The sequence below is a fragment of the Pseudophryne corroboree genome, chromosome 2 (assembly GCF_028390025.1).
Source record: "Pseudophryne corroboree isolate aPseCor3 chromosome 2, aPseCor3.hap2, whole genome shotgun sequence".
In the NCBI taxonomy this organism is placed as follows: Eukaryota; Metazoa; Chordata; class Amphibia; order Anura; family Myobatrachidae; genus Pseudophryne; species Pseudophryne corroboree.
This window is the reverse complement of record NC_086445.1, coordinates 449,843,546-449,870,285: the sequence shown is the minus strand read 5'-3', so window position 1 is coordinate 449,870,285 and position 26,740 is coordinate 449,843,546. Positions and strand designations below refer to the sequence as shown.

The following is a 26,740-nucleotide window of genomic DNA, read 5'->3' as shown; positions in this document are numbered from 1 at the left end:
TCTCAGGATACAGCTTCCCTCAAGGATCCTGCTGATTGCAAGCAGAAAATTACCATGAAGCACATTTACACACATTCAGGTACTATTGTCAGACCGGCTATGGCGTCGGCCTGGGTTTGTAGTGCTGTCGTGGCATGGGCAGATTCCTTATCTACGGAAATTGACACCTTAGATAGGGATGCCATTTTAATGACCATAGAGCATATCAGAGATGCTGCCTTGTATATGAGAGATGCTCAAAGGGACATTTGTTTATTAAGCTCCAGAATAAACGCTATGTCTATTTCTGCAAGGTGGCTCTTGTGGACCCGACAGTGGACGTGAGATGCCGATTCCAAGCGGCATATGGAGTCCTTGCCTTACAAGGGGGAGGAGTTGTTTGGAGACGGCCTCTCGGACCTTGTCTCTACTGCTACGGCCGGTAAATCGAATTTCTTACCTTATGTCCCCCCGCAGCATACTAAAAAGGCACCTCATTATCAAATGCAGTCCTTTCGTTCCAATAAGAGCAAGAAAGTACGGGGATCGTCCTTTGTTGCCAGAGGTAAAGGCAATGGAAAAAAGCTGCACACAGCTAGTTCCCAGGAGCAGAAGTCCTCCCCTACATCTGCAAAGTCCACCGCATGACGCTGGGGCTTCCCGGGGGAAGGCAGATCTAGTGGGGACACGTCTTCGGTTTTTCAGCCAAGTCTGGGTTCACTCGCAGGTGTGGATCCCTGGGAGATTGTTTCTCAGGGATACAGACTAGAATTCGAAGACTTGCCTCCTCGCCGGTTTTTCAAATCGGCTCTGCCGGCTTCCCCGTCAGAGAGGGAGCTAGTGTTGGCCGCAATCCAAAAATTGTATATTCAACAGGTGATAGTCACAGTTCCTCATCTCCAGCAAGGAGAGGGATATTATTCAACCCTGTTTGTGGTCCCGAAACCGGACGGTTCGGTCAGACCCATTTTAAATCTAAAATCCCTGAACCTGTACTTGAAGAGGTTCAAGTTCAAAATGGAATCACTCAGGGCGGTCATCGCCAGCCTGGAGGGGGGGGGGGGGGGTTGGATGGTGTCCCTGGACATAAAGGATGCATACCTTCATGTTCCGATATTCCCTCCTCACCAGGCGTTCCTGAGATTTGCAGTACAGGACTGTCACTACCGATTTCAGACGTTGCCGTTTGGGCTTTCCACGGCCCCGAGAATTTTCACCAAGGTAATGACGGAAATTATGGTAATCCTGCGCAAGCAGGGTGTCACAATTATCCCATACTTGGACGATCTCCTCATAAAGGCGAGATCTCGGGAGAAGTTGCTGGACAGCGTGTCTCTGTCCATGAAGACGTTGCAGTTGCACTGCTGGATTCTCAATATACCGAAGTCCCAGCTAGTCCCTGCAACGCGTCTGACCATTTTGGCCTGATTCTAGACACAGACCAGAAAAAGGTTTTTCTTCCGATAGAAAAGGTTCAGGAGCTCGTAGCCCTGGTCAGGAACCTATTAAAGCCAAAAAAGGTTTCAGTGCATCATTGCACACGGGTTCTGGGGAAGATGGTGGCTTAATACGAGGCCATCCCCTTCGGCAGGTTCCATGCGAGGACTTTTCAATGGGATCTCTTGGACAAATGGTCCGGGTCCATTTACAAATGCATCAAAGGATCACCCTGTCTCCCAGGACCAGGCTATCTCTTCTGTGGTGGCTGCACAGTGCTCACCTACTAGAGGGTCGCACGTTCGGCATTCAGGACTGGGTCCTGGTGACCACGGACGCAAGCCTCCGAGGCTGGGGAGCAGTCACGCTGGGAAGAAATTTCCAAGGTCTCTGGTCAAATCTAGAGACTTGTCTCCACATCAACGTCCTGGAGTTGAGGGCCATATACAACGCCCTACGTCAGGCGGAGGAATTGCTTCAGGAAAAAACGGTTCTGATTCAGTCAGACAATGTCACGGCAGTGACTCGTATAAACCGCCAAGGCGGAACAAGGAACAGAGTGGCCATGGCAGAAGCGACCAGGATTCTACGCTGGGTGGAAGGCCATGTAAGCGCACTATCAGCAGTGTTCATCCCGGGGGTGGACAACTGGGAGGCGGACTTCCTCAGCAGGCACGACCTGCATCCGGGAGAGTGGGGACTTCATCAAGAAGTCTTCGCACAGATCACGGGTCGGTGGGGACTGCCTCAAATAGACATGATGGCATCCCGTCTCAACAAAAAGCTAAAGCGGTATTGCGCCAGGTCAAGGGACCCTCAGGCGGTAGCGGTAGACGCTCTGGTGATACCTTGGGTGTTCAGATCGGTCTATGTGTTTCCTCCTCTTCCTCTCATACCCAAGGTGTTGAGAATAATAAGAATAAGCAGGGTCAGAACAATTCTCATTGTTCCAGATTGGCCACGGAGGACTTGGTATCTGGAGCTGCAAGAGTTACTCACAGAAGATCCGTGGCCTCTTCCTCTAAGGCAGGACCTGCTGTAGCAGGGGCCCTGTCTGTTCCAAGACTTACCGCGGCTGCGTTTGACGGCATGGCGGTTGAATGCCGGATCCTAGCGGAAAAAGGGATTCCGGAGGAGGTCATTCCTACCCTGATCAAGGCTAGGAAAGACATTATCACCGTATATGGCGAAAATATGTTTCTTGGTGTGAGGCCAGAGCTGCTCCTACGGAGGAGTTCCATTTGGGCCGTCTACTTCACTTCCTTCAAACAGGAGTGAATTTGGGCCTAAAATTAGGGTCTATAAAGGTCCAAATTTCGGCCTTATCCATTTTCTTTCAAAGAGCATTGGCCTCTCGTCCTGAAGTACAGACTTTTGTGAAGGGGGTGCTGCATATTCAGCCTCCTTTTGTACCTCGGGATCTTAACGTGGTTTTACGTTTCCTCAAGTCACCTTGGTTTGAACCACTCAAAACAGTAGAGTTGAAATACCTCCCATGGAAAGTGGTCATGTTGTTGGCATTAGCTTCGGCAAGGCGTGTTTCAGAATTGGCGGCTTTATCACATAAAAGCCCATACTTGGTTTTTCACGTGGATAGGGGCAGAGTTGAGGACTCGTCCTCAATTTCTGCCAAAAGTAGTCTCATCTTTTCATGTGGACCAACCTATTGTCGTGCCTGTGGCTACACGGGACTTGGAGGATTCCGAGTCCCTTGATGTGGTCAGGGCTTTGAAGATTTATGTGACCAGAACGGCTAGGATCAGGAAGACTGAAGCTCTGTTTGTTCTGTATGCGGCCAACAAGGTTGGCGCTCCTGCTTCAAAGCAGACTATTGCTCGCTGGATCTGTAACGATTCAGCAGGCGCTTCTACGGCAGGATTGCCATTGCCTAAATCGGTTAAGGCCCATTCCACTAGGAAGGTGGGCTCTTCCTGGGCGGCTGCCCGAGGGGTCTTGGCATTACAGTTGTGCCGAGCAGCTACTTGGTCGGAGTCGAACACCTTTGCAAAGTTCTATATGTTTGATACCCTGGCTGAGGAGGACCTCCTGTTTGCTCAATCGGTGCTGCAGAGTCATCCGCACTCTCCCGCCCGTTTGGGAGCTTTGGTATGAGTCCCCAGCATCCTCTAGGACGTTAGAGAAAATAAGATTTTACTTACCGGTAAATCTATTTCTCGTAGTCCGTAGAGGATGCTGGGCGCCCGTCCCAAGTGCGGACTTCTGCAAGACTCGTATATAGTTATTGCTTACATAAGGGTTATGTTATAGTTTTATCGGTTGAACCGAGGCTATGTGTTCATACTGTTAACTGGGTAGTTTATCACAAGTTATACGGTGTGATTGGTGTGGCTGGTATGAATCTCGCCCTTAGATTTACAAAAATCCTTCCTCGTACTGTCCATCTCCTCTGGGCACAGTTTCCCTAACTGAGGTTTGGAGGAGGGGCATAGAGGGAGGAGCCAGTGCACACCCAGAATCCAAAGCTTTCTTAAAGTGCCCTATCTCCTGCGGAGCCCGTCTATTCCCCATGGTCCTTACGGAGTCCCCAGCATCCTCTACGGACTACGAGAAATAGATTTACCGGTAAGTAAAATCTTATTTTACCAACAGTCCTTCAAAGAAGTCTTTCAGAAGATGAATCCCTTTAATACAACTTTTGATATTCCTTGCTCCCCCCTAGCTAAGGTGCTTTTAATGTCTTGAAAGGGTTTATAAGTTGTATGATTTGTGTTTTACTTATGGAAAGTTCAGTGAGTACAGTCATGGTAATTCTTGGCTGATTGTTCCTATGTAGCACTGTAGTGGGAATCCATGTTGTGCTTTGGATGTCTTGTATATTGCCCGGTTGGAGATGAATTGATTCAGATGATGTTGGTCTGTTCTCTGGTGCAGGTCTGGTAGGATGTCCTTAACATTGCAGTGACTGAAGCTCCTTTTTCTGGATGCAGTGAATACGGTTTGAGTTAAAATGTGGAAAATATTGTTTCAAATAAAAATAGAACATTTCCTGGCTATTCCGCAAAGCTAATCATTAGATGGGTGTAAGTGGAATGAAGGTAGGATGTCTGAGAATAAATGTTTAAAAGGTTGTGGATAATGGCTTAGACTTACTGTAGAGCATGAAAGTCGTATTGCGTATAAACCAGAGAAAATAAATAATTGAATTTCCAAAGATTATACTAAAATTATATACAGTATAAGATACGGTAAAAACAAAGTTGTAAGTATAAAGACTGAAAAGTAAATGTTAAGATGATTAACTTTTGTAATAGAATTGCTGTAACTGTCCAGACACACCTTGACACACACATGCCTTTGTCAGTGGGCTCTAAAAACTAATCAGAAGCCACATGTAGCAAAATTGACATACTGCTACAAGGTAATGCTTAACAAGTCCCGGTGTGTCAGACCTTTAGTACACATTGTTTTTTGGCCTACTGTTAGCAGTATGTTTTGAATCTGTTAGTAGGCATTGCTAGTTGGGGCTTAAATTGGCTGTAGTGATTTCTGGTGTGTTGTGGGGGGTTTTTTCTTCTCTTAATATGATGTTTGTTTTAGTTTTCAGTGGCTGAAGGTCTAATCCTGATACCTCTGACAGAACTTGTGATTTCAGAGTAGATGTGGTCTTTGCATGCTTAGTGGGTAACCGATTGGAGTTGGGGTTGGTCTTCCATTTCAGCCTGGAAGATTTGGCGTATTTGGTACTGGATTTCATGCTGCTGTTACCTTGTTTTTCAGGAAGCGATAGTTTCGGCTCTAGAGGAGGTTCAAGCGATGACTTCAATTCTGGTAAAGGATACACTTGTTCTTACTGAAGGCTTTCACTGGTTTGTCAAGGTGTTGGGGTCATGCTGGTGAACCTGTTCAGAAAACTTACTATTTACACACTGACTCTCTCTCATTTCTAAATTTCAACATTTAATTTTTCTTTGATCTTTATTATGCTATCTTTTTTCATGTTGTCTCCATTGATGTGTATTTGATATTTATTTAAAATACCCCCATCAAGAGCTATAAATTTAGTGTGGTTCACTTAAATGACATGTCTATTTTTTTCTTCAATGTTGCATTAATCCACCAGTTTTCTGCAACCTTTGTAATCTGCCTTTTCCCTAAAATGTAGTTTACAGTATTTGTAGAGTACACATGTATTCCATGTGTGGCTCATTCTGCTTCAGGTTAAACGGGGGGAGTTTAACGTCTCTCTCGTTATTAGAGTCTGCATTGGTACTGTGCGGTACTTCTGAATGTATAGGCTATAAATGCAGGAAATGTGTTTACTTAAAAAAAAGTACATACAGTGTCTACAATTTTGAAATATTATAAAGTACTAAATATAATTGAACCTTGCTATTTAATTATAACCTAATTTCTTAATTTGTAGTACATATACCCAGGGATTATTGTACTGATTTAAGAGGGTAATCTTTTAACTTTCAAAATAAGCTTTTATTGTAAACAATAAAGGCTAATCTTTAGTTAATTTAAATGCATTGGATTCCGTATACAGGTTGAGTATCCCTTATCCAAAATGCTTGGGACCAGAGGTATTTTGGATATCTGATTTTTCCGTATTTTGGAATAAGTGCATACCATAATGAGTTATCATGGTGATGGGACCTAAATCTAAGCACAGAATGCATTTATGTTACATATACACCTTATACACACAACCTGAAGGTCATTTTAGCCAATATTTTGTAAAACTTTGTGCATTAAATAAAGTGTGTCTACATTCACACAATTCATTTATGTTTCATATACACCTTATACACACAGCCTGAAGGTCATTTAATACAATATTTTTAATAATTTTGTGTATTAAACAGTTTCTATACATTGAGCCATCAAAAAACAAAGGTTTCACTATCTCACTCTCACTCAAAAAAGTCCGTATTTCGGAATATTCCGTATTTCGGAATATTTGGATATGGGATACTCAACCTGTACTCATATTTGAGCGAACTCTGATCAAATGCGTACACATTAGTGTTTGTGTTTTTGTTTTGTTTTTCCTTTTCTTTCTCTTTTCTCTTTTCACTTCTAATGTGGCACAAAGTATAAATGCTCTACGTACTTATTACTGTATACATTTTTTTTTCTTTTTAAATATTTTCTTCTAGCAGTATTTTGCATTTGACCTGGAGCTGTCACTGCCATGTTTTATGTATGTTACAGATTCTGTAAGCATTGATATATTTAGGGGGTGGGGATTCAATTAGCTGTGGTTATTTTACTGCATCTAATTGAGCCACTGGTGGAAAAAAATCTGCGATAAATTACCCATTTTTGCAGCTGCCAAAACACGTAGGACTGGGAACTAATCCTGGATCCTATGTGTTTTTGCCCCAAAACAGGTAATTTATTGGGAGAAAAAAAATTAGCTGCAGTTGAATTGCATGACAAAAATATCAGGCTAAAAAATTGAGATAAAAGGCAGGGGTTGTGGTTTTTGGTGTGTGGTTTTTTTTTTTGTTTTTTTTTTTTTTTAAGTCTCCCAAATTTTTTGGGGGGTTAATGGAATTCGTCCCCCTTAGACTGTAGAAGAAAGACCAATAGTATTCCCACTAGGATGCTGGCTGTGGGCAGTATGGTCGGTGCACTCAAAGGGGGTGCGCCCCACTTGTCACAATTAGGGGTGATGCGTCATCGTCAGTAACTGTTAGTGCTGGGCTTTCCCCAAGCTCTCCTTTTCATGTAAATAGATGCTGTGCTTTCACGCTGCTGCAGCGTGGCAATGGGGAGGCTATTTTAGCAGGGTGCTGCTGAAAGAACAGGGCACATTTTGTCCTTTTAAAAATGGGGCAGGGTGCAGCGTGCTGAAACAGCCTGGCATGAAAACTAATAGTAACGAATGGCATCTTCGTATCGCTAGCATCTTTGTTTTTGAAGAAATTAATCAGGCAATTTTATGTCAAGAGACTTGTAGCGGAAAGGCTTACACTGCATAGGTGTTGTCACGGTCTCTCTCATCCATGGGGGACACTGGAATACTATTCCATTTTTGGTCTTTCTGTTGCAGACCTACTCGGGATAATTAACCAGTTGCGCCTTTGTTAACATGACTGTGGTAAACTATATCATGAGGATTTGTGGCTCAGAAAGAAGCCTTTATACTTGCCTGTGCTACAGGTACCATGTCACCACATGTAATGCTAGACCCAGCATATCACCCTAATGCCCACTACATACAGCACCATGCACAGCTCTGCCCATCATTAAAATGCTGTGGCCAACATATCATGACCCTTTATACCATGTGCCTACCTTATGTCTTCCACCAGCATCTGACTCATGCCCACCTAAACAGCCAGAGGCAAAGGTTAATGCTTACCAGTACAGTGCTATGTCTGACATAACTGAATAATGCTTTGTGAAGTTGAACAACCACCATTTACAGCCTTATGCCTGCATCTAAAAGGGCTTCCTGTTTGAAATATGTAATTTTTTCATCCAGAGTAGCACTTCTGGATACTTCACCTGCCACCATTCCTTGTATTGAGCAAAATATTGCTGTTGATATAGCCAGGAGCTCTGCTGCTCGGGTCTCTCCTTGGGTGACATGCAGGACAGTGACTGTAAGCAACGAACAGAACTATGGGTCTGATGTATTAAGCCTGGAGAAGTGATAGGTGCAAGGTGATAACGCACCAGCCAATCCTTACGAGTTTGAAAAATGTCAGGAGCTGTTTGGCTGGTGTTACCATCTTCCATTTATCACTGCTTTATCACTTCTCCAGGCTTAATACATCTGCCCTTATTTGTGGTAAGGGTGGCAATTTATGTGTATTTTAGAATAAAGCACAACTTTTAAGTATTCTCCCCAGAAGATTTTGCCAGCTGTGTGGTGACAGTGTAAAACATTGCAGTAATGAAAAAATGTTTAATCCTTAAATTGATTTGAACTCTAGATTAAAATCATTTAAAGTTAGAATTGTTAGACCCTTGCACATATTGGTCACTTGCTGGCTGGACACAGATAGGATTGTGTCTAGACTTTCCTTTTCCCACCGTCCAAACCGTGTCTTGTCTTTTCAAGATGGGGAGTAGGATCTGTTACTGTGCTTTTCACACGGAAGTGCAATGCAAATCTGATCTTGGCTGTCATACTGAGTTTTTATAGGACAGATCTCTTGAGGCACGGTTGTTGCCTAATGCTGGGCATATACTAACAGCTGAAATGTGTATGTGACACCCAGCATATAACTTGGCCATTCACTGTGAGTTATCTTACTGTGTATGGCCGATATATCTGAATTCCTTTCCTGGGGCGAAGATATTTCCCTGTTCCATCCCTGTGAAGGAAGGGAAAATGTCAGCTGCAACAGTGTATATCTGGGCAGATGCGGCTGCATTGTGTGTGTGGCTGAGTGCCATTATTTGCTGTCTGGTTTTACTTTCAGTGTATCTCGGATATCTTTCTCTGATATTCTATACCCTGGGCTGTGGTGCGTTTGAGTTAGAATTGCAGCTAACAGAGTTTATCCATATATAAATATATTACATCTGTATTGCAGTCACATTATACCATGTACTGTTTTTTATTTGCATTTACTGTATCGTACTGTGTAAGTCCACTTTGTGCTTCCAGGCTGATGCTCCTGTACTAATGTCATGCAGAGTGTGCTCAGCCGGTTTGTCTGAGGAGGACGTGTTACATGACAGTCTCTGTGCTGTGTTCTACACCTCCCAGTCAGTCCACTGCCCCTGCTCAGGAGCCCTCATGGGCAGCATTCTCATCATTAGTGGGTACCCTTTTAGAATGCATTGTGCCCCCTATGGGTTCGCCTGTGGGACTACCTCCTCACATGGTTCCTATGGTCAATCTGCCGTGGGCGGATAATTTGTCTAACCAACCGCAACAATTAAATCAGTCCCTGGCTAGACAGAAAACTTCCCCTGGCCACACACGTGCCCTTTAGTCTTTCTAAGCGTGCCGCTACTTCCTCACAATCCTCTCTGATGTCTCATCTAAAGAGGGGGAAGCATACAGCCCAATCTGACAGACTCCTGTGCTGCGGTTGAAGAGGCTCCATGCCCTGATAGACGTCCATGCCCTGATAGATGCTATTAAGCATTTTTTCAAACTAATTGAGGAGGAGGAATCCACTATAGTGGCAAAAAAACTGATAAGTTCAAAAAGCAGAAGATGGTTAAAACTGAATTACCCCATTCTGATAATTTTATTAGACTGGAACCCTGGACCACTCCAGTCAAGAAGTTCCCCATCTCTAAAGGGCTTGTTATCCTCTGCCTGCGGAAATTTGTAACAAATGGGAAAATCCGCCACCGGTAGATTGTCATGTCACCCGCCTCGTGGTATCATCCACTCTGCCTATTACCACTGTCACGTCTCTCTAAGGGAACCGACAGATAAATGCATTGAGGGTTGCATTAATTCTATTTACAGGGGCTGTCCATAGACCTACTATAGCTGCGTCTTGGGCAGCAAAGGCAATTGAGGCTCGGGTTCAGGCACTAGAAGCTGAGCTGACAAACAGTGGCACTTGCTTTATCATTCCTGAAGATAATTATATATCAGGTGCTAGAAAGGGGGAGGGGTCACAGACATACTGCAGATAGAGAGGGGGGGGGGGTGCTTTATCCCCCCGAACACACTAAAAAAATTACCTGTAACCATAAGTGAACTTATCTGGTAATAGAATTTCAGAGAATTGGTCACATGCGTTTGCAAAGACATGTTTAGCTGCCAAGCCATGCCGTCAAAGCTAGTCAGGCCATGTCTGAATGAAGTCAAAGCCCCTGCTGTAGTAGGTCCTGTCGCTGAGGAAGTAAAAGGGGACGCTCCACCGAGAGTCCTTGGAGATCTGAGAACCAGTTACGTCTGGGCCAGGCTGGAGTGACTAGAACGAGATTTCCTCCTTCCAGTTTTAACGAAGAACCCTAGGCAGAAGTGACACCAGAGGGAATATGTAAGGCAGACGAAAGTTCCACGGGACTGCCAATGCGTCCACAAACGCTTCCTGAGGGTTCGTGATCCGAAGACCTGAACCTTGTGACTGTGTCGTGATGTCATGAGATCCACATCTGGCAGACCCCCATCTGTCAACCAGGATTTGAAAGACCTCGGAATGAAGAACCCCCTCTCAGGAGTGAACATCCTGGCGACTGAGGAAGTGTGCTTCCCAGTTAAGAACGCCTGGAATGAATACCGCCAGTATGGCCGGTAGATGGCGTTCTGCCCAGAGGAGAATTTTGGACACTTTCATCATTGCCTTGCAGCTCCGAGTGCCGCCCTGATTGTTGATCTATGCCACCGTGGTGGCATTGTCTGATTGTACTTGAACAGGCCTGTTCTGTATGATAGGATGAGCCAGAACACTGCTGTCAACTCAAATATATTGATGGGAAGCAGAGATTCTTCCTTGGTCCAACGTTCCTGAAACGAGTGTTGCTCTGTCACCGCTTCCCAACCCTGAAGACTGGCGTCCGTTGTCAGCAGGACCCAGTTGGGAATCCAGAAGGGACGACCCACGCTCAAATGACGATCCTGTAGCCACCAGGTCAGCGACAAGTGAACCACTGGAGTCAAGGAGATAATTTGAGATCTGATCCAATGAGGTAGGTCGTTCCATTTGGAAAGAATCAATCCTTGTAGAGGGCAAGAATGAAATTGAGCATACTCTATTATGTCGAAGGATGACACCATAAGACCGGAGTATTTGCATCACCGAGTGTATTGACACCCTGGAAGTGAAGTATCCTGTCCTGAAGTCTCTGACTGACTGTGATTGATTGTCCAGAAATGCCCCTAGATGTTCCTTGCACTGTATGGAACCAGGGAGGACTTATTCCAATTTAGCAGCCAACCGTGGGATTGAAGGAAGGTTGCCGTCAGTTGGAGATGACTGAGGAACTTCCTGTGAATTTGCCAGAATCAGAAGATCGTCCAGGTATGGTAGAATCCTTATTCCCTGGCGACGAAGGTAAGCGGCCATGACCTTGGTTAAGACACGAGGAGCTGTCGCTAGTCCAAAAGGCAGAGCCTAGAATTGGTAATGAACATTGCCAATAGCAAACAGCAGGAACTGCTGATGCGAAGCTATGCATACTGTATATCCAGGGATACCATGTAGTCTCCACTTAGAGGAGTCATAATTCTTAGCAGCACACCAAGTTCAGATTTCTGGCCTTTCTTCAAAGAGGTTTAGACCTAGGACTTTGTCTTGCCTCTCTCAAGGTACATATCTCGGCCTTGTCTGTACGGTTCCAGCACAAGATTGCCTCCATTGCTGATGTACACACATTCCTTCAGGGCGTTATACGTATTAGACATCCCTATGGCCCTCCTGTGGCTCTTGAAGAAGCTCCGTTCGAGCCTCTGGAATCTGTGGATCTCAAATGGCTCACAGCCAAGGTCCTTTTCTTGCTGGCTATTGCCTCTGCAAGGAGGATTCGGACTCGAGTGCATTGTCCTGTCATGTCCACCCTTGTTGATGTTCCACCGTGACAGAGCAGTTCTTCGAACTAGATCGGATCACCTCCCTAAGGTGGGTTCATCTTTTCATCTTAACCAATGAATCGTGGTTCCGTCTTCTCTTCAGACTTGTCTCAAAAGAGCGTTCTTTGGATGTGGTTAGGGCTCTACATGTCTATGTGGACCATACTGCCTCCTTTAGATGGTCTGATGCTCTATTTATCCTCTCCAGATTTCACAAGCGTGGCTGGCTTGCTAATAAACAGACTCTGCCCAGATGGATTAGAATGGTGATTGCACATACCTATACTCGAGCCGGTCTTTCAGTTCCAGCTACAATTAATGCCCATTCTACTCGGTCTGTAGGACTCTCTAGGGCAGTGGTTCTCAAACTCTGTCCTCAGGACCCCACACAGTGCATGTTTTGCAGGTAACCCAGCAAGTGCACAGGTTTATTAATTACTCACACATTTTAAAAGGTCCACAGGTGAAGCTAATTATTTCACTTGTGATTCTGTGAGGAGACCTGCAAAACATGCACTGTGTGGGGTCCTGAGGACCGAGTTTGAGAACCTGTGCTCTAGGGCGTCATGCCGTGGAGCCTCCGCAAAACATAGTGCAAGGCAGCTACGTGGTCTTCAGTGAACACGTTTCTTAGGTTCTATGCTTTTGAAGCCTTCGCCTTCCAGGATGCTTTCTTTTTGACGCCGGATTCTCATATCCGCTCAGGCGCGTCCCCTCCTTTTAAAGTACTGCTTTAGGACGTCCCCGATGTTTCCCTGTGGAAACCTATGTACCATGCTGCAGAAAGTAAGAGTTACGGTAGACTTACCATTGTGAACACCCTTTCTGCAAAGTACAGAGATTCCACAGGGTGCCCACCCTGGCGCACCTGGCTTCTTTGCGTTTGTATGGCATTGACCTTTGGTTCCTTTATTCCTGTTGTGAGAATGTGTTCTTGTGTGCCTAACCTCTTCCTTCTCTCTTGCCTGCTTCCTGCATTGGACTTGTTAACAAAACTGAGCTAACAGTGCCTGTAAGCGGGGTTATAGAGGAGGGATCCAATGCGTCGTGGGATAGCTAAAGCTTTAACCTGTTGTTTCCCTGTGGAACCTATGTACTTCGTGGAAAGGGAGTTAACAGTGGTAAGTGTACCATAACTCTTACTATATTAATGTCACTCTTGCCTATGCGTAACTATATGTATGCTATGGTTATTGCTGTGTCACACACCCACCTTTGTGTGTTTATCAGTATATATTGATAGGTCACTCACACCTACGCGTATTTGTGCGCTATAGATATTGTGTACGCTATATATTGCTGTGTATCACACTCGCATGTGTGTTTATCAGTATGTATTGCTGTGTCACTCCCACCTCCTGAGTCACACATTCTGCAGAGTTGTCTGTCACATTAGTGTATATACCACCCAGCCATGGTCCTCTGCCTGATTTGCTTGATGCTCTGTAAAAGTAGGCAACTGAATATCATCCTCAGTGTTGCGGATGATATAAAAAAATTTTTAATGACCTCTGTTAAACTACTTCTCAGGGTGTGACAGACCTCATGGCCGCTCCCTTAACATGGATCGCCAAATGGATTGCTGTTAGTCCGTTCAGTCAGCGCAGGAAAGTAGTTACATCATGGTGACCTAGATGGTGCCGAATCCCCTGTTTGCTAGTGTAACTTGCTCCCACAGTGCTTGCTGCATTTGCAAGATGGCTCAACCCAGTCCTCCTTTGGGGTCCAGAATCATTTAGTGATCTGCTAGCTAATCCTAGAACTGTCGTCTCAAGTATATTGTGGTAGATTTGAACCTTGCATGGTTGGTTTTCAGCTATACAATACACAAGGTGGAAAGCTGCTCAATCAGATTGTAATGTCACTCAGGTGCTAAAAGGGGAGGGGTAATTCTGTGTAGGAAAAAAAACTGTGTTCCCTAATGCACACCGAGTGAATAATATTACTATATAATAAAAGTCAGATAATACGGATATCTTAGTTGCGTATATCTGCAGATATAGGGTTAAGCCCCCAGGCCGATCGACAAGGCTTCTCCGTCACTGGGGGTCCCTAATACTAGGTATGGGCCTGGGGCGCAGGACCCCACAATGTCGGCACAGGTCGGCCACCCCAGGTCAGCACACAGGTGAAAATTAATAGGGGTTAATAAGAAGCACAGAAGTGCTATGTAAGTGGTGTGATTAAAATAATATATACAAAGTGATAGGAAAAATAATAAGTGTTAATAAAGTGTTAGGGTGTGCCGACCTGCAGCAGCCCACCCATACCGACACAGGGGCCACTGCACCCCACACCCACCCCATAAATAATTACATATATATATCTGGGTTCAATTCCCAGTGTAAGGCCACATGGTAATGGCACCTACAGCATCTGAGAGCCAGCTTACCTGGGGATACCCCTGGCTTCCCCTATGGCACTACTAGAGTCAGCAATCCCTCCTAATGCTGACCCATTTGTGCCTCTCTATATACAATACACAAGGTGGAAAGCTGCTCAATCAGATTGTAATGTCACTCAGGTGCTAAAAGGGGAGGGGTAATTCTGTGTAGGAAAAAAAACTGTGTTCCCTAATGCACACCGAGTGAATAATATTACTATATAATAGAGAGATATATATATGTAATTATTTATGGGGTGGGTGTGGGGTGCAGTGGCCCCTGTGTCGGTATGGGTGGGCTGCTGCAGGTCGGCACACCCTAACACTTTATTAACACTTATTATTTTTCCTATCACTTTGTATATATTATTTTAATCACACCACTTACATAGCACTTCTGTGCTCCTTATTAACCCCTATTAATTTTCACCTGTGTGCTGACCTGGGGTGGCCGACCTGTGCCGACATTGTGGGGTCCTGCGCCCCAGGCCCATACCTAGTATTAGGGACCCCCAGTGACGGAGAAGCCTTGTCGATCGGCCTGGGGGCTTAACCCTATATCTGCAGATATACGCAACTAAGATCTCCGTATTATCTGACTTTTATTATATAGTAATATTATTCACTCGGTGTGCATTAGGGAACACAGTTTTTTTTCCTACACTGGTTTTCAGCTATAACACGGTCCATGACTGAATAATGTATTTTTTTTCCTGTGGTCTGCGCATTTTTCTTACGGTGATTGCCCTGTTAGAATCCACAGGTCAGTCTACACAGGCGGTTTCTTTTCAAATCCGGTCAGTTAGGGCGACCTTCTGGCTCAAAGACCTGTATCTCACTCATTCCTCATTAGTTGAGTCTGATCGTGTACAACAAGTAAATTGGCCAATTACATAAGTCTAGATCACACTGTTCTCATACTTCTCAATTACAGCTCAACTGATATCATGTCAAGCTTGTCTTAGGGTAGTTTGACACCTCAGTCCAGTAAGTTTTCTTTGGAGTCTGAAGAGGCGGTTATGATAACTCTGTCAAGCCCTTGATTGTTGATCTGGAGGTTAATAATGTTTAACACGAGGGTCTCTACCATTGACACTGCTCAGTATGCCAGGTTTTCTCATTGGAGTTTTAGTAAATAATTTGCCACAAATATGGAAGGTTGCTCTGCATTCCTCTCGACTCTACACAGCATTAGTCAGTCTCCAGGGGTGGATAGTTCAAGTTTGTATATGCCAAATACGATAATTGGTCACTTCAACTGGGTCATTGTGACCACGTACGCGAGTCTCCTAGACTTTGGTGTCATGAAACTGTCAGCTTCACAACCTTTTGGACGTTGTCACTGACAACAATGCACATCAATTTTTCTCAAGCTCCACAACAGTTTTCCTTAGGTGCCTAGTCCATCTGGCCGGGCAGTGTGTTCACATTTCGCCAGACTCCAACAGTTAGTTTGGCAGTTCAACTGCATGGTGGTGTCCTATGTACCTCATAGCAAGTGCATGATGAGCGGAGCTGCAGTAGCAAAGGCAGCCAGACTCTTTGGCACAGGTTTTTGTTCCATGCTCTTCACTGTGTTATTCTGGGTGTGGAAATAAACAAAAGAATTTGTTATGGGGGAAGCGTCTCTTAAGCCTGTGGTCCTCCAACAGTTACATTTTGGAAGTGAGGCCTTCTGCTCGTGGATCTAATAACCTCTAAACAATCGTTTGAGGTTCCATAGTTTTGCATGGGATTCTGATATCTGATAGCTTATGCTGTGGATGCCATGCCTATTCTAGGGAATTTTCATCTAGCATATCTATTTCCACTGACACCAATGTTGCCTCAGATTCTCAAGCACGTCAGAACTTTCCAAATGTTGGTAGTTCTAGCGAATAGTCTGGCCACACAAGTCATAATATGCTGAGATTCCCAGAACATCGGTAGATCCCCAGTGGAGTTTTCCACTTAGAACAGACCTGCTGCAACATGGTCCTTTGCTACACAAGGTCCTTCCTCTGTTTTGGCTTTACTGGCTTCATTATTGTAACAAGCTTTTAGAGGCTGAAAGTTTTTCTTTCTCTGTAGTCCACACACTTGTATGCATCAAGCCTACACACTGGTTTTGCTATTCTGAGTTTGGAAACTCCATATCTGGTGGGGTGAATGGGAAGAGTTCATATCTCCAGATTTCATCTCTCTCATTTCTTAACCCCCCTTAAAGGGGGGTTTGGAAGCCGTTTACAGCTTTATTTTGTAAGAGTACGGATTTTAGTTTGGTCAATTTAATTTCAGCGGTATTTGACTTTTTTCTTCCTAAAGTCAGAACCTTTTTACAGGGAGTGGTGGTTTTTCACTCACCATTTCGTCTGCCAGTGGCACCGTGAAATCTTAATCTGGTCCGATCGGCTCTCACACAGACTCCATTTTGGCTCTTGCATTCAACGGATCTTCGATTAGTTACTTAAATTCTGGTTTTCCTTACGACGATTGCCTCAACTCTGTGTGTTTCCAAGTTAGTTTTGTCTTCCAAACACCTTTTATCGTATTCCAGGATGACCAAGTGGTTCTGCGTACGGTTCATATGTTCAAGCCAAAACTTTGACCTTCCACTTAAGCCAGGAAATTGTTTTTACAGTTTCTCCCTTATTGACGATTTCCCAAAACTGAAATATTCTTTGTAGCCAAGGGTCTGCTGATTTTCTTATACAAGACTTCCACTGTCAACCGCACAAATGTTCTGCTGTTCCTTTTTATAATGCATAAAGGTGGTTGGACAGCTGATACACAAACCATTGCAGGTTTCTCTGCTCAGTTATCACTCAAGCATTTCTAGTGTTGGGCGACCGACACCACATCGAAGGTCAGCGTAGTACCATGGGCTTTGGCAGTACAAGTCTGTTGTGCAGCTATCGGTTCTCTGTCCACATGTTTTAGGTTTTTGCCTCTAGCGGCACCCATTTTGGGCATACAGTTCAGTCAGGCAGCCTGAGCGTTCCCCCCTCTGGGGGCGAATGTTGAACGTCCCATAGTCCAGTGTCCCACAAGCCTTCCTGAAAGAATAGGTTTTTTGGTCACTTACAGTTGAATCCTTTTCTCTCAAGCAGGCTGTGGGGCACTGTGTTCCCTCCCCCATGCCCAGTCGTGTAGAGTTTGGTTTTTGACAGTCTCTTTTTACCCAGTTTCACTGGGTTCATGCTATTCCTTACATGCCTCTCTTTAAAGAAGCAATGAAATTCTGGGGCTGCAGGGGGGAAGATCTTAATTTTTAAAGCCAACTCCAGGCTCAACCTATAATTCAAAGGTCCAGTGTTCCACAGTCTGCTTCCGAGAAAAGGATTCAACGGTAAGTGACACAAAATCCTATTTTTGGGAATTCTGTGAAATGTATGTACAGTATAGGAAATACATTATTTAGTGTCTATAGAGGTGTATGTGCCAGGCAGTGTATTCATAAATTTGTATGTAATGAGTAATGTATTTTTGAGAGTTTCATGCTTTGGTTTACATTTAAATTCTTTATTTACAAGTTAACGTCTACAATTTGAAGTGAAGTCTTACATTTCTATGATTTTTAGTCTGGGTGTTTTGTTTCTGTAAACATTTTTAGATTGTAGCTGTCAGCCTGATTCATCAAAAATTCTGTTTAATCTGATAACTACGTGGTCGAATCACATTTATGGCCACCAGCTAATGGCCAGAGTAACCGCCCTGTGCAGCACAGACAGCAGCTAGAGGGGCTGAACTGTCGTTTTAGACGCAACTGGTAGCCCCCAGGTTCAATTTGATGGTGAGCTGCTCCACTGTAGCATGTCCGTCGGCCCCCCACACACCTTCGTAGCCGACGTTCACCTCTTGTCCAGTCACTAAACAGTCACCACAGCAGCACGTGAACAGTTCACAAGCTGCACTGTTTCAAAAATACTACCACCTTTGGCTCAAAAGCCGATCCTCATCCCTTTTTGCAACTCTGATAAATCACCTGTGACTGCAGCGAGTCATGTGTGCAGACAGCCTGTCGAACACCTTATATACCCACCAAGCGAGCGCATGATTTGTAACGTACTGTCGATGTAAAATGTAGGAAGTGGTCATAACGTGACTTATCTGTGTATATGCAAACTACAAATCTATTAATGTTCCTAGCACATTTTTATTCTAATATGCATTTTTGACAAGCCTGTTACTTCATCGTGTTTAAATACATGGTGCATGCAATACAACAGTGTTACATGTTGAAACCAACAAGTTAACTAAGCACTTTTTAGTTGGTTTGGTTTAGGCAAGTAATTGTAATACTGTATTATCTCTTACGTCCTAGAGGATGCTGGGGACTCCGTAAGGACCATGGGGTATGGACGGGCTCCGCAGGAGACATGGGCACCATAAAGAACTTTAGAATGGGTGTGCACTGGCTCCTTCCTCTATGCCCCTCCTCCAGACCTCAGTTAGATCCTGTGCCCTGAAGAGACTGGGTGCATTACAGGGAGCTCTCCTGAGTTTCTCTGAAAAAAGAATTTTGTTAGGTTTTTTATTTTCAGGAAGCACTGCTGGCAACAGGCTCCCTGCATCGTGGGACGGTGGAGAGAGAAGCAGACCTACTTAAGTGATAGGCTCTGCTTCTTAGATTACTGGACACCATTAGCTCCAGAGGGAGTCGGAACGCAGGTCTCCCCTCGCTGTTCGTCCCAGAGCCGCGCTGCCGTCCTCCTCGCAGAGCCGGAAGATGGAAGCCGGGTGAGTATAAGAAGAAAAGAAGACTTCAAGGCGGCAGAAGACTTCAGATCTTCCCGGAGGTAAGCGCGCATCGGTAACTCTGCGCGCCATTGCTCCCACACAACACACAATAGCAGGCACGGATGGGTGCAGGGCGCAGGGGGGGCGCCCTGGGCAGCAATATAAACCTCTAAGGCTGGCATAGGAGTATTATAGGCTGCGGAGGCAGTAGTTATATAAATCCCCCACCAGTATTATAAAATTGAGCGGGACCGAAGCCCGCCGCTGGAGGGGACGGAGCTTGGTCCCACAGCACTAACCAGCGCCATTTTCTCCACCGAGCACTGCAGAGACGCTGGCTCCCCAGACTCTCCCCTGCTGAACACGGTGATACAGGGCTAAAAAGAGGGGGGGGGGGACACTTTTGAGGCGCAGTGAGTGTATTATAATAATTATATAAAAAAAGCGCTATATATTCTGGGAATTTGTTTTCCAGTGTCAGTTGGCGCTGGGTGTGTGCTGGCATACTCTCTCTGTGTCTCCTAAGGGCCTTATTGGGGGACTATCTCCAGATAAATATACCTGTGTGGGGGTGTCGGTACGAGTGTGTCGACATGTCTGAAGCGGAAGGCTCATCTAAGGAGGAGGTGGAGCAGATGATTGTGGTGTGTCCGTCGGCAACGCCGACACCTGATTGGTTGGACATGTGGAATGTTTTAAATGCAAATGTGACCTTATTGCATAAGAGGTTGGACAAAGCAGAGTCCAGGGATAAAATTCATGGCTTTAAATGTGTCACAGGGCCCTTCAGGGTCTCAAAAACGTTCTCTATTCCAAATAGCAGACACAGATACCGACACGGATTCTGACTCCAGTGTCGACTACGATGATGCGAGGTTACACTCAAGGGTGGCCTAAAGTATTCATTATATGATTATGGCAATAAAAAATGTTTTGCATATCACAGATGACCCCTCTATCCCTGTCACGAGGGTGCGCATGTATAAGGAAAAGAAATCTGAGGTAACCTTTCCCCCCATCTCATGAGCTGAACGAGTTATTTGAAAAAGCTTGGGAAACTCCAGACAAAAAACTGCAGATTCCCAAGAGGATTCTTATGGCGTATCCTTTCCCTGCACAGGACAGGGTACGGTGGGAATCCTCGCCCAGGGTGGACAAGGCTTTAACGCGCTTGTCCAAGAAGGTGGCGTTACAGTCTCCCGACACAGCAGCCCTCAAGGATCCTGCTGATCGCAGACAGGAGACTACCTTAAAATCTATTTATACACATACCGGGGCTTTACTCAGACCGGCAATAGCATCGGCATGGGTATGTAGCGCGGTTGCAGCTTGGACAGATACCTTGTCCGCTGACATTGAGACCCTAGATACGGATACCATTTTATTGACTTTAGGTCACATTAAAGACGCAGTCTTATATATGAGAGACGCTCAGAGAGACGTTGGGCTGCTAGGTTCAAGAGCCAACGCCATGGCGATTTCTGCTAGGCGAGCCCTGTGGACCCGCCAATGGACGGGGGATGCAGACTCAAAAAAGTATATGGAGGTTTTACCTTACAAAGGTGAAGTTTTATTTGGGGAAGGTCTCGCAGACCTGGTTTCCACAGCTACTGCGGGTAAATCTACTTTTTTGCCTTTTGTTCCCCCACAGCAAAAGAAAACTCCACAATATCATATGCAGTCCTTTCGGTTGCATTAGTCCAGAAGAGGTCGGGGCTCATCCTTCCTCGCCAGAGGTAAGGGTAGAGGGAAAAGAACGCCTGCTTCGGCTAGCTCGCAGGAACAGAAGTCCTCCCCGGCTTCTACTAAATCCCACCGCATGACGCTGGGGCTCCACTGAGGGAGTCCGCACCGGTGGGGGCACATCTTTGACTCTTCAGCCAGGTCTGGATTCTGTCAGACGTGGATCCTTGGGCGATGGAAATTGTATCCCAGGGCTACAAACTGGAATTCGAAGAGGTGCCTCCTCGCCGATTTTTCAAATCTGCCTTGCCAGCTTCTCCCTCAGAGAGGGCAGTAGTGTTAGCTGCAATTCAAAAGCTGTGTCAACAGCAAGTGATTGTCACGGTTCCCCTAATCCAACAGGGAAAAGGGTACTATTCAACCCTGTTCGTGGTCCCGAAGCCGGATGGCTCGGTCAGACCCATTTTAAATCTGAAATCCCTAAACCTGTACTTGAAAAGGTTCAAATTCAAGATGGAATCACTCCGGGCAGTGATCTCCAGTCTGGAAGGGGGGGATTTTATGGTGTCACTGGACATAAAGGATGCATACCTTCATGTCCCCATATATCCTCCTCATCAGGCGTACCTGAGATTCGCTGTACAGGACTGTCATTACCAGTTTCAGACGTTGCCGTTTGGGCTTTCCACGGCCCCGAGGATTTTCACCAAGGTGATGGCGGAGATGATGTTGCTCCTGCGCAGGCAGGGAGTCACAATTATCCCGTACTTGGACGATCTCCTGATAAAAGCGAGATCGAGAGATCAATTGCTGAAAAGCGTGTCACTCCCTGAGAGTGCTACAACAGCACGGTTGGATTCTAAATCTGCCAAAGTCGCAATTGATTCCAACGACTCGACTATCATTCCTAGGCATGATTCTGGACACGGAACAGAAGAGGGTTTTTCTCCCAATGGAAAAAGCCCAGGACCTCCAGAACACCTGCTAAAACCAAAAAGAGTGTCGGTTCATCAATGCACTCGAGTTCTGGGGAAAATGGTGGCAGCCTATGAGGCCATCCCCTTCGGCAGGTTTCATGCGAGGACATTTCAGTGGGACCTTCTGGACAAGTGGTCGGGGTCCTACCTTCAAATACATCAGAAAATTACCCTGTTCCCCAGGGCCAGGGTGTCTCTCCTGTGGTGGCTGCAGAGTGCTCACCCTCTAGAAGGTCGCAGGTTCGGCATTCAGGACTGGGTTCTGGTGACCACAGACGCGAGCCTCCGAGGATGGGGAGCACTCACACAAGGAAGGAATTTTCAGGTACTGTGGTCAAGCCAGGAGGCTTGTCTACACATCAACATACTGAAATTAAGGGCCATATACAACAGCCTACAACAAGCAGAGAATCTTCTTCGCGACCTACCGGTTCTGATTCAATCAGACAACGTCACAGCCGAGGCTCATGTAAACCGCCAAGGCGGGACAAGGAGCAGAGTGGCAATGGCGGAGGCCACCAGGATTCTGCGCTGGGCAGAAAATCACGTAAGCGCTCTGTCAGCGGTATTCATTCCGGGAGTGGACAACTGGGAAGCAGACTTCCTCAGCAGACACTATCTCCATCCAGGAGAGTGGGGTCTTCATCAAGAAGTCTTTGCAGAAATAACAAGTCTTTGGGGAATTCCTCAAATAGACATGATGGCATCACGCCTCAACAAGAAGCTTCGGAGGTATTGTGCCAGGTCAAGGGACCCTCAGGCAGTAGCGGTGGACGCCCTGGTGACACACTGGGTGTTTTAGTCGGTCTTTGTGTTCCCTCCTCTTCCTCTCATCTTAAAAATATTGAGAATCCTAAGACGGAAAGGAGTACGGACAATACTCATGTATTCAGATCTTCAGGAGATGCTCGCAGAAGTTCCGTGGCCTCTTCCTCTCAGGGAGGACCTGTTGCAGCAGGGACCCTGCGTGTTCCAAGACTTACCGCGGTTACGTTTGACGGCATGGCGGTTGAACACCGAATCCTAGCGGGGAAGGGTATTCTGGAATAAGTCATCCCTACTCTGATAAAGGCTAGGAAGGAAGTGACGGCGAAACATTATCACCGTATCTGGAGGAAGTATGTATCTTGGTGTGAAGCCAAGAATGCTCCTACGGAAGATTTCCACTTGGGCCGTTTTCTCCACTTTCTACAGACAGGAGTGGATATGGGCCTAAAGCTAGGCTCCATTAAGGTACAGATTTCGGCCCTATCTATATTCTTCTTGAAGGAATTGGCTTCTCTCCCAGAAGTCCAAACTTTTGTAAAGGGACTGCTACACATCCAGCCTCCTTTTGTGCCCCCAGTGGCACCATGGGACCTTAACGTGGTGTTACAGTTCCTAAAATCTCACTGGTTTGAACCTCTTCAAACAGTTGAATTAAAGTTTCTCACTTGGAAAGTGGTCATGTTGCTGGCCTTGGCATCTGCAAGGCGGGTGTCCGAATTGGCGGCCTTATCTCATAAGAGCCCCTATCTCATTTTCCATGAGGATAGAGCAGAGTTGAGGACTCGTCCTCAATTTTTGCCTAAGGTGGTGTCATCTTTTCATATGAACCAACCTATTGTGGTGCCTGTGGCTACGGGACACTTGGAGGATTCCAAATCCCTTGGTGTAGTCAGGGCCTTAAAAATTTACGTAGCCAGGACGGCTCGGGTTAGGAAAACAGAGGCACTGTTTGTCCTGTATGCAGCCAACAAGGTTGGCACTCCTGCTTCTCAGCAGACTATTGCTCGCTGGATCTGTAACACGATTCAGCAGGCTCATTCTTCGGCTGGATTGCCGTTACCAAATTCAGTAAAGGCTCATTCCACTAGGAAGGTGGGCTCTTCTTGGGCGGCTGCCCGAGGCGTTTCGGCCTTACAGCTTTGCCGAGCTGCTACTTGGTCGGGTTCAAACACTTTTGCAAAATTCTACAAGTTTGATACCCTGGCTGAGGAGGACCTCATGTTTGCTCAATCGGTGCTGCAGAGTCATCCGCACTCTTCTGCCCGTTTTGGAGCTTTGGTATAATCCCCATGGTCCTTATGGAGTCCCCAGCATCCTCTAGGACGTAAGAGAAAATAAGATTTTAAACCTACCGGTAAATCTTTTTCTCCTAGTCCGTAGAGGATGCTGGGCGCCCGTCCCAGTGTGGACATATTTCTGCATGACTTGTATATAGTTATTGCTTACATAAGGGTTGTTATGTTACAGTTGGGATCAGTCGTTGGCTGATACTGTTTTGTTCATACTGTTAACTGGTTGAGTATAGTCCAGGTTATATGGTGTGGGCTGGTATGAATTTTGCCCTTGGATTAACAAAAATCCTTTCCTCGTACTGTCTGTCTCCTCTGGGCACAGTTTCTCTAACTGAGGTCTGGAGGAGGGGCATAGAGGGAGCCAGTGCACACCCATTCTAAAGTTCTTTATGGTGCCCATGTCTCCTGCGGAGCCCGTCTATACCCCATGGTCCTTACGGAGTCCCCAGCATCCTCTACGGACTAGGAGAAAAAGATTTACCGGTAGGTTTAAAATCTTACTTTAAATTGTGTGATTCGTGTTTTACTTGACAAGCTAGTGCTAATCTTGATTACGTTTTTAATGCTAATAACTTGAATGTTTCTCTGAGCAGAGACTGTCAATGGTATGTGGGTTTTATTTTGGGGAGGGGGGGGGGTTAATTCAATCAAACCTATAATATAAACAAATGTAAATGAAGTCTCCAGGTGTAGTCTGCAAGCTGGTGCTTCGCCTCAAAATGGTAATGAGGTAAACGGCACATTACAACTTGATATTTTTTTATTTCTTGTTTTTATTTAGGCTTTAGGGATGATGATTTTTTAGGAGGCAGAGGTAGAGGTCGCGGTGGTCCTAGTGATCGGCGAGGACCTCCACCATCTTCAGCGGGACCTGGTCGCTTCAGAGATGCACCACGTGGGGCAGCTGCGGACTTCCGAGAGCCTACAGAAGGTTGGAAAGAAAGTTTAAGTTTAAGGGATACAAATTAAATCTATTATATAATGCATTAAACAATTGGTTAAAAAAACTTGCCAGTGTACTACTTATCTTACTGTCAACACTTTCCTGTTCACCCAAGCATTTCACTAATGCCCCTTTAGTATCTCCATGTTCTTTGTATTTTATGAAAAGCTTTTCTGTACTTTATTGTTTCTGTACTGTTACGTTCATTCTAGAAACATAGAATTTGACTGCAAATAAGAACCACTTGCCCCATCTAGTCTGCCCCTTTTTTATTTTATTTTATTTTTTACATTTTTACCATATTTTCTCAAACCTTATATGACCCTTATTTCTTTGTAAGGATATCCATATGTCTATCCCATGCATGTATAAGTTTCTCTACTGTCTTAGCCTCTACCACGTCTGATGGGAGGCTATTCCACTACCCTTTCTGCATGTCCTCGTGTCCTATTGCTTCTCCATTTGGAGAATGTTCCCCTCCTGGACTTGGTTTAAAACATTTGATATGTTTGAAAGTTTCTATCATGTCCCCCCTTTCCCTTCTCTGCTCCAAACGATACATAATTAGATTTCTGGCACTTTAAAACCATTAGTGTATGTGTGTGCTGGCTCCTCCCCTGTATGCCCCTTCTACCAGACTCTGCTCAGAAAAATGTGCCCAAGGTGCTGGGTACATTTCCTCTGGAGCTCCAGAGTGTTTTCTTTATTTTTTATTTTAGTTAGTTATTTTCAGGTAGCCCTGGTTGGCTACCTGCTTCGTGGGACTTAGAGGGAGGTTCGAACCAACCTCCTAAGGGTTAATGGTTCGTAATCCCAGCTAACAGGACACTGAGCTCCTGAGGTGCTGATCACACATCGTTAGTATGTGTGGCCACGCTGGCAGCTAGCCGCCACCCTCCTAACAGATGCTGATGTTCAAGGTGCGGTGAGTGTTACATCGGGGTCCCAGTTAGCGGGTCCCCGGTGCAGTTTTGGCGGCATGTCGCGCAGTGGTCACGAGCTGCGGTGCCCGCCGCGGACAAAACTGGCTTTGGGCTGATGCCCCACAGAGCTCACTGTCACTCAAGGCTTTGTGTGCACGGTTATGGATATTTACTGTTTATTAACATGGCCAGTATAAAGACAAAACAGCAGGGACGGTGCGCCATTGCAAGGGGCAGGGCTTCCCAGAGCGGGACCAGAGGTGGGAAGGCGCCATTTCCTGCTGCTGCGGATCATCAAGGCTGCATGCACGCTGCTCCTCCGGGGGTTCCACGCTGTTAGACTCTGTCCTGGTACCAAGTGGTCATAGCAAGGTGGGAGCTCACCAGCGGCGGCGCCGCTGCACTTATATCAGGTTGTGCACTTAAATTCACACACTGGGCTGCTGTTTGTGTGCTGGTCTCCATTCCTCAGTGTCACTCCGGGGGCTCTCTAGGGTCTGTGTGGAGGTGTTTCACTGAGCTGTATTTTCAGTTGTGTAAATGTCTGTGGACATGTTTGTGTGCTGCGTGTAACTCTACCCCTTCATCAGCGGGGTCCCTCATGTTTGCTCGCAGGGGTTTTTCGCTGCGGTGCGACCAGGTGCGGAATACGCATGCGCGATGTTGCCTGGCGACGGGGGTCGCCAGGTTACGTCACGGCTACAGACGGCGACCGCTAAGAAGATTGACAGCAAGGAGGCGTGGATGGGTGGATCCGGACCGTTGGAGAGCATTTTCGGGGAGTGGTGAGTAAAACGCAGGCGTGTCCAGGACAACGGAGGGCGGAGGTGTGACGTCGTCAAAGCCTGGCCCATCATCGCTGAATCCATCGCTCAGGGTAAGTGTGTCCAGGGCTGCTCTACTTCTGCTTGAATTTTTTTTTAGCTTAGCAGGGCTGCACAAGCGATCGCAGCCCTGCTAAGCTAAAATATACTCCCTCATAGGCGTGGACTGTTGATCGCAGCAGCTAAAAGTTGCTGGCTGCGATCAACTCTGAATGACCACCACTGTTACTTATCGCCACAGGGACACTGTTCACAGGCACCTGACTGGTTGGACAATTTTAAAAGCATGATTCAGAATGTCCATTCAGAATTAGCTGCAGCTAAAAAGGAGAGACAGGTGTTGAAACAGT

The 26,740-nt window shown here is 45.9% G+C and overlaps 1 protein-coding gene across 5 annotated transcripts in view; it reads left to right on the top strand.

The window, feature by feature from the left end:
• EIF4H (eukaryotic translation initiation factor 4H) overlaps positions 1-26,740 on the top strand; it is a 187,531-nt gene that overhangs the window by 141,302 nt on the left and 19,489 nt on the right. For 3 of the 5 annotated variants that reach the window (XM_063953713.1, XM_063953715.1, XM_063953714.1), the window contains one exon: positions 24,482-24,631. In XM_063953713.1, the coding sequence (XP_063809783.1) occupies positions 24,482-24,631 (150 nt within the window). Of the gene's footprint in view, positions 1-5,154; positions 5,206-24,481; positions 24,632-26,740 lie in introns of all 5 variants that reach the window. The other 2 variants (XM_063953711.1, XM_063953712.1) reach the window with 1 other exon arrangement.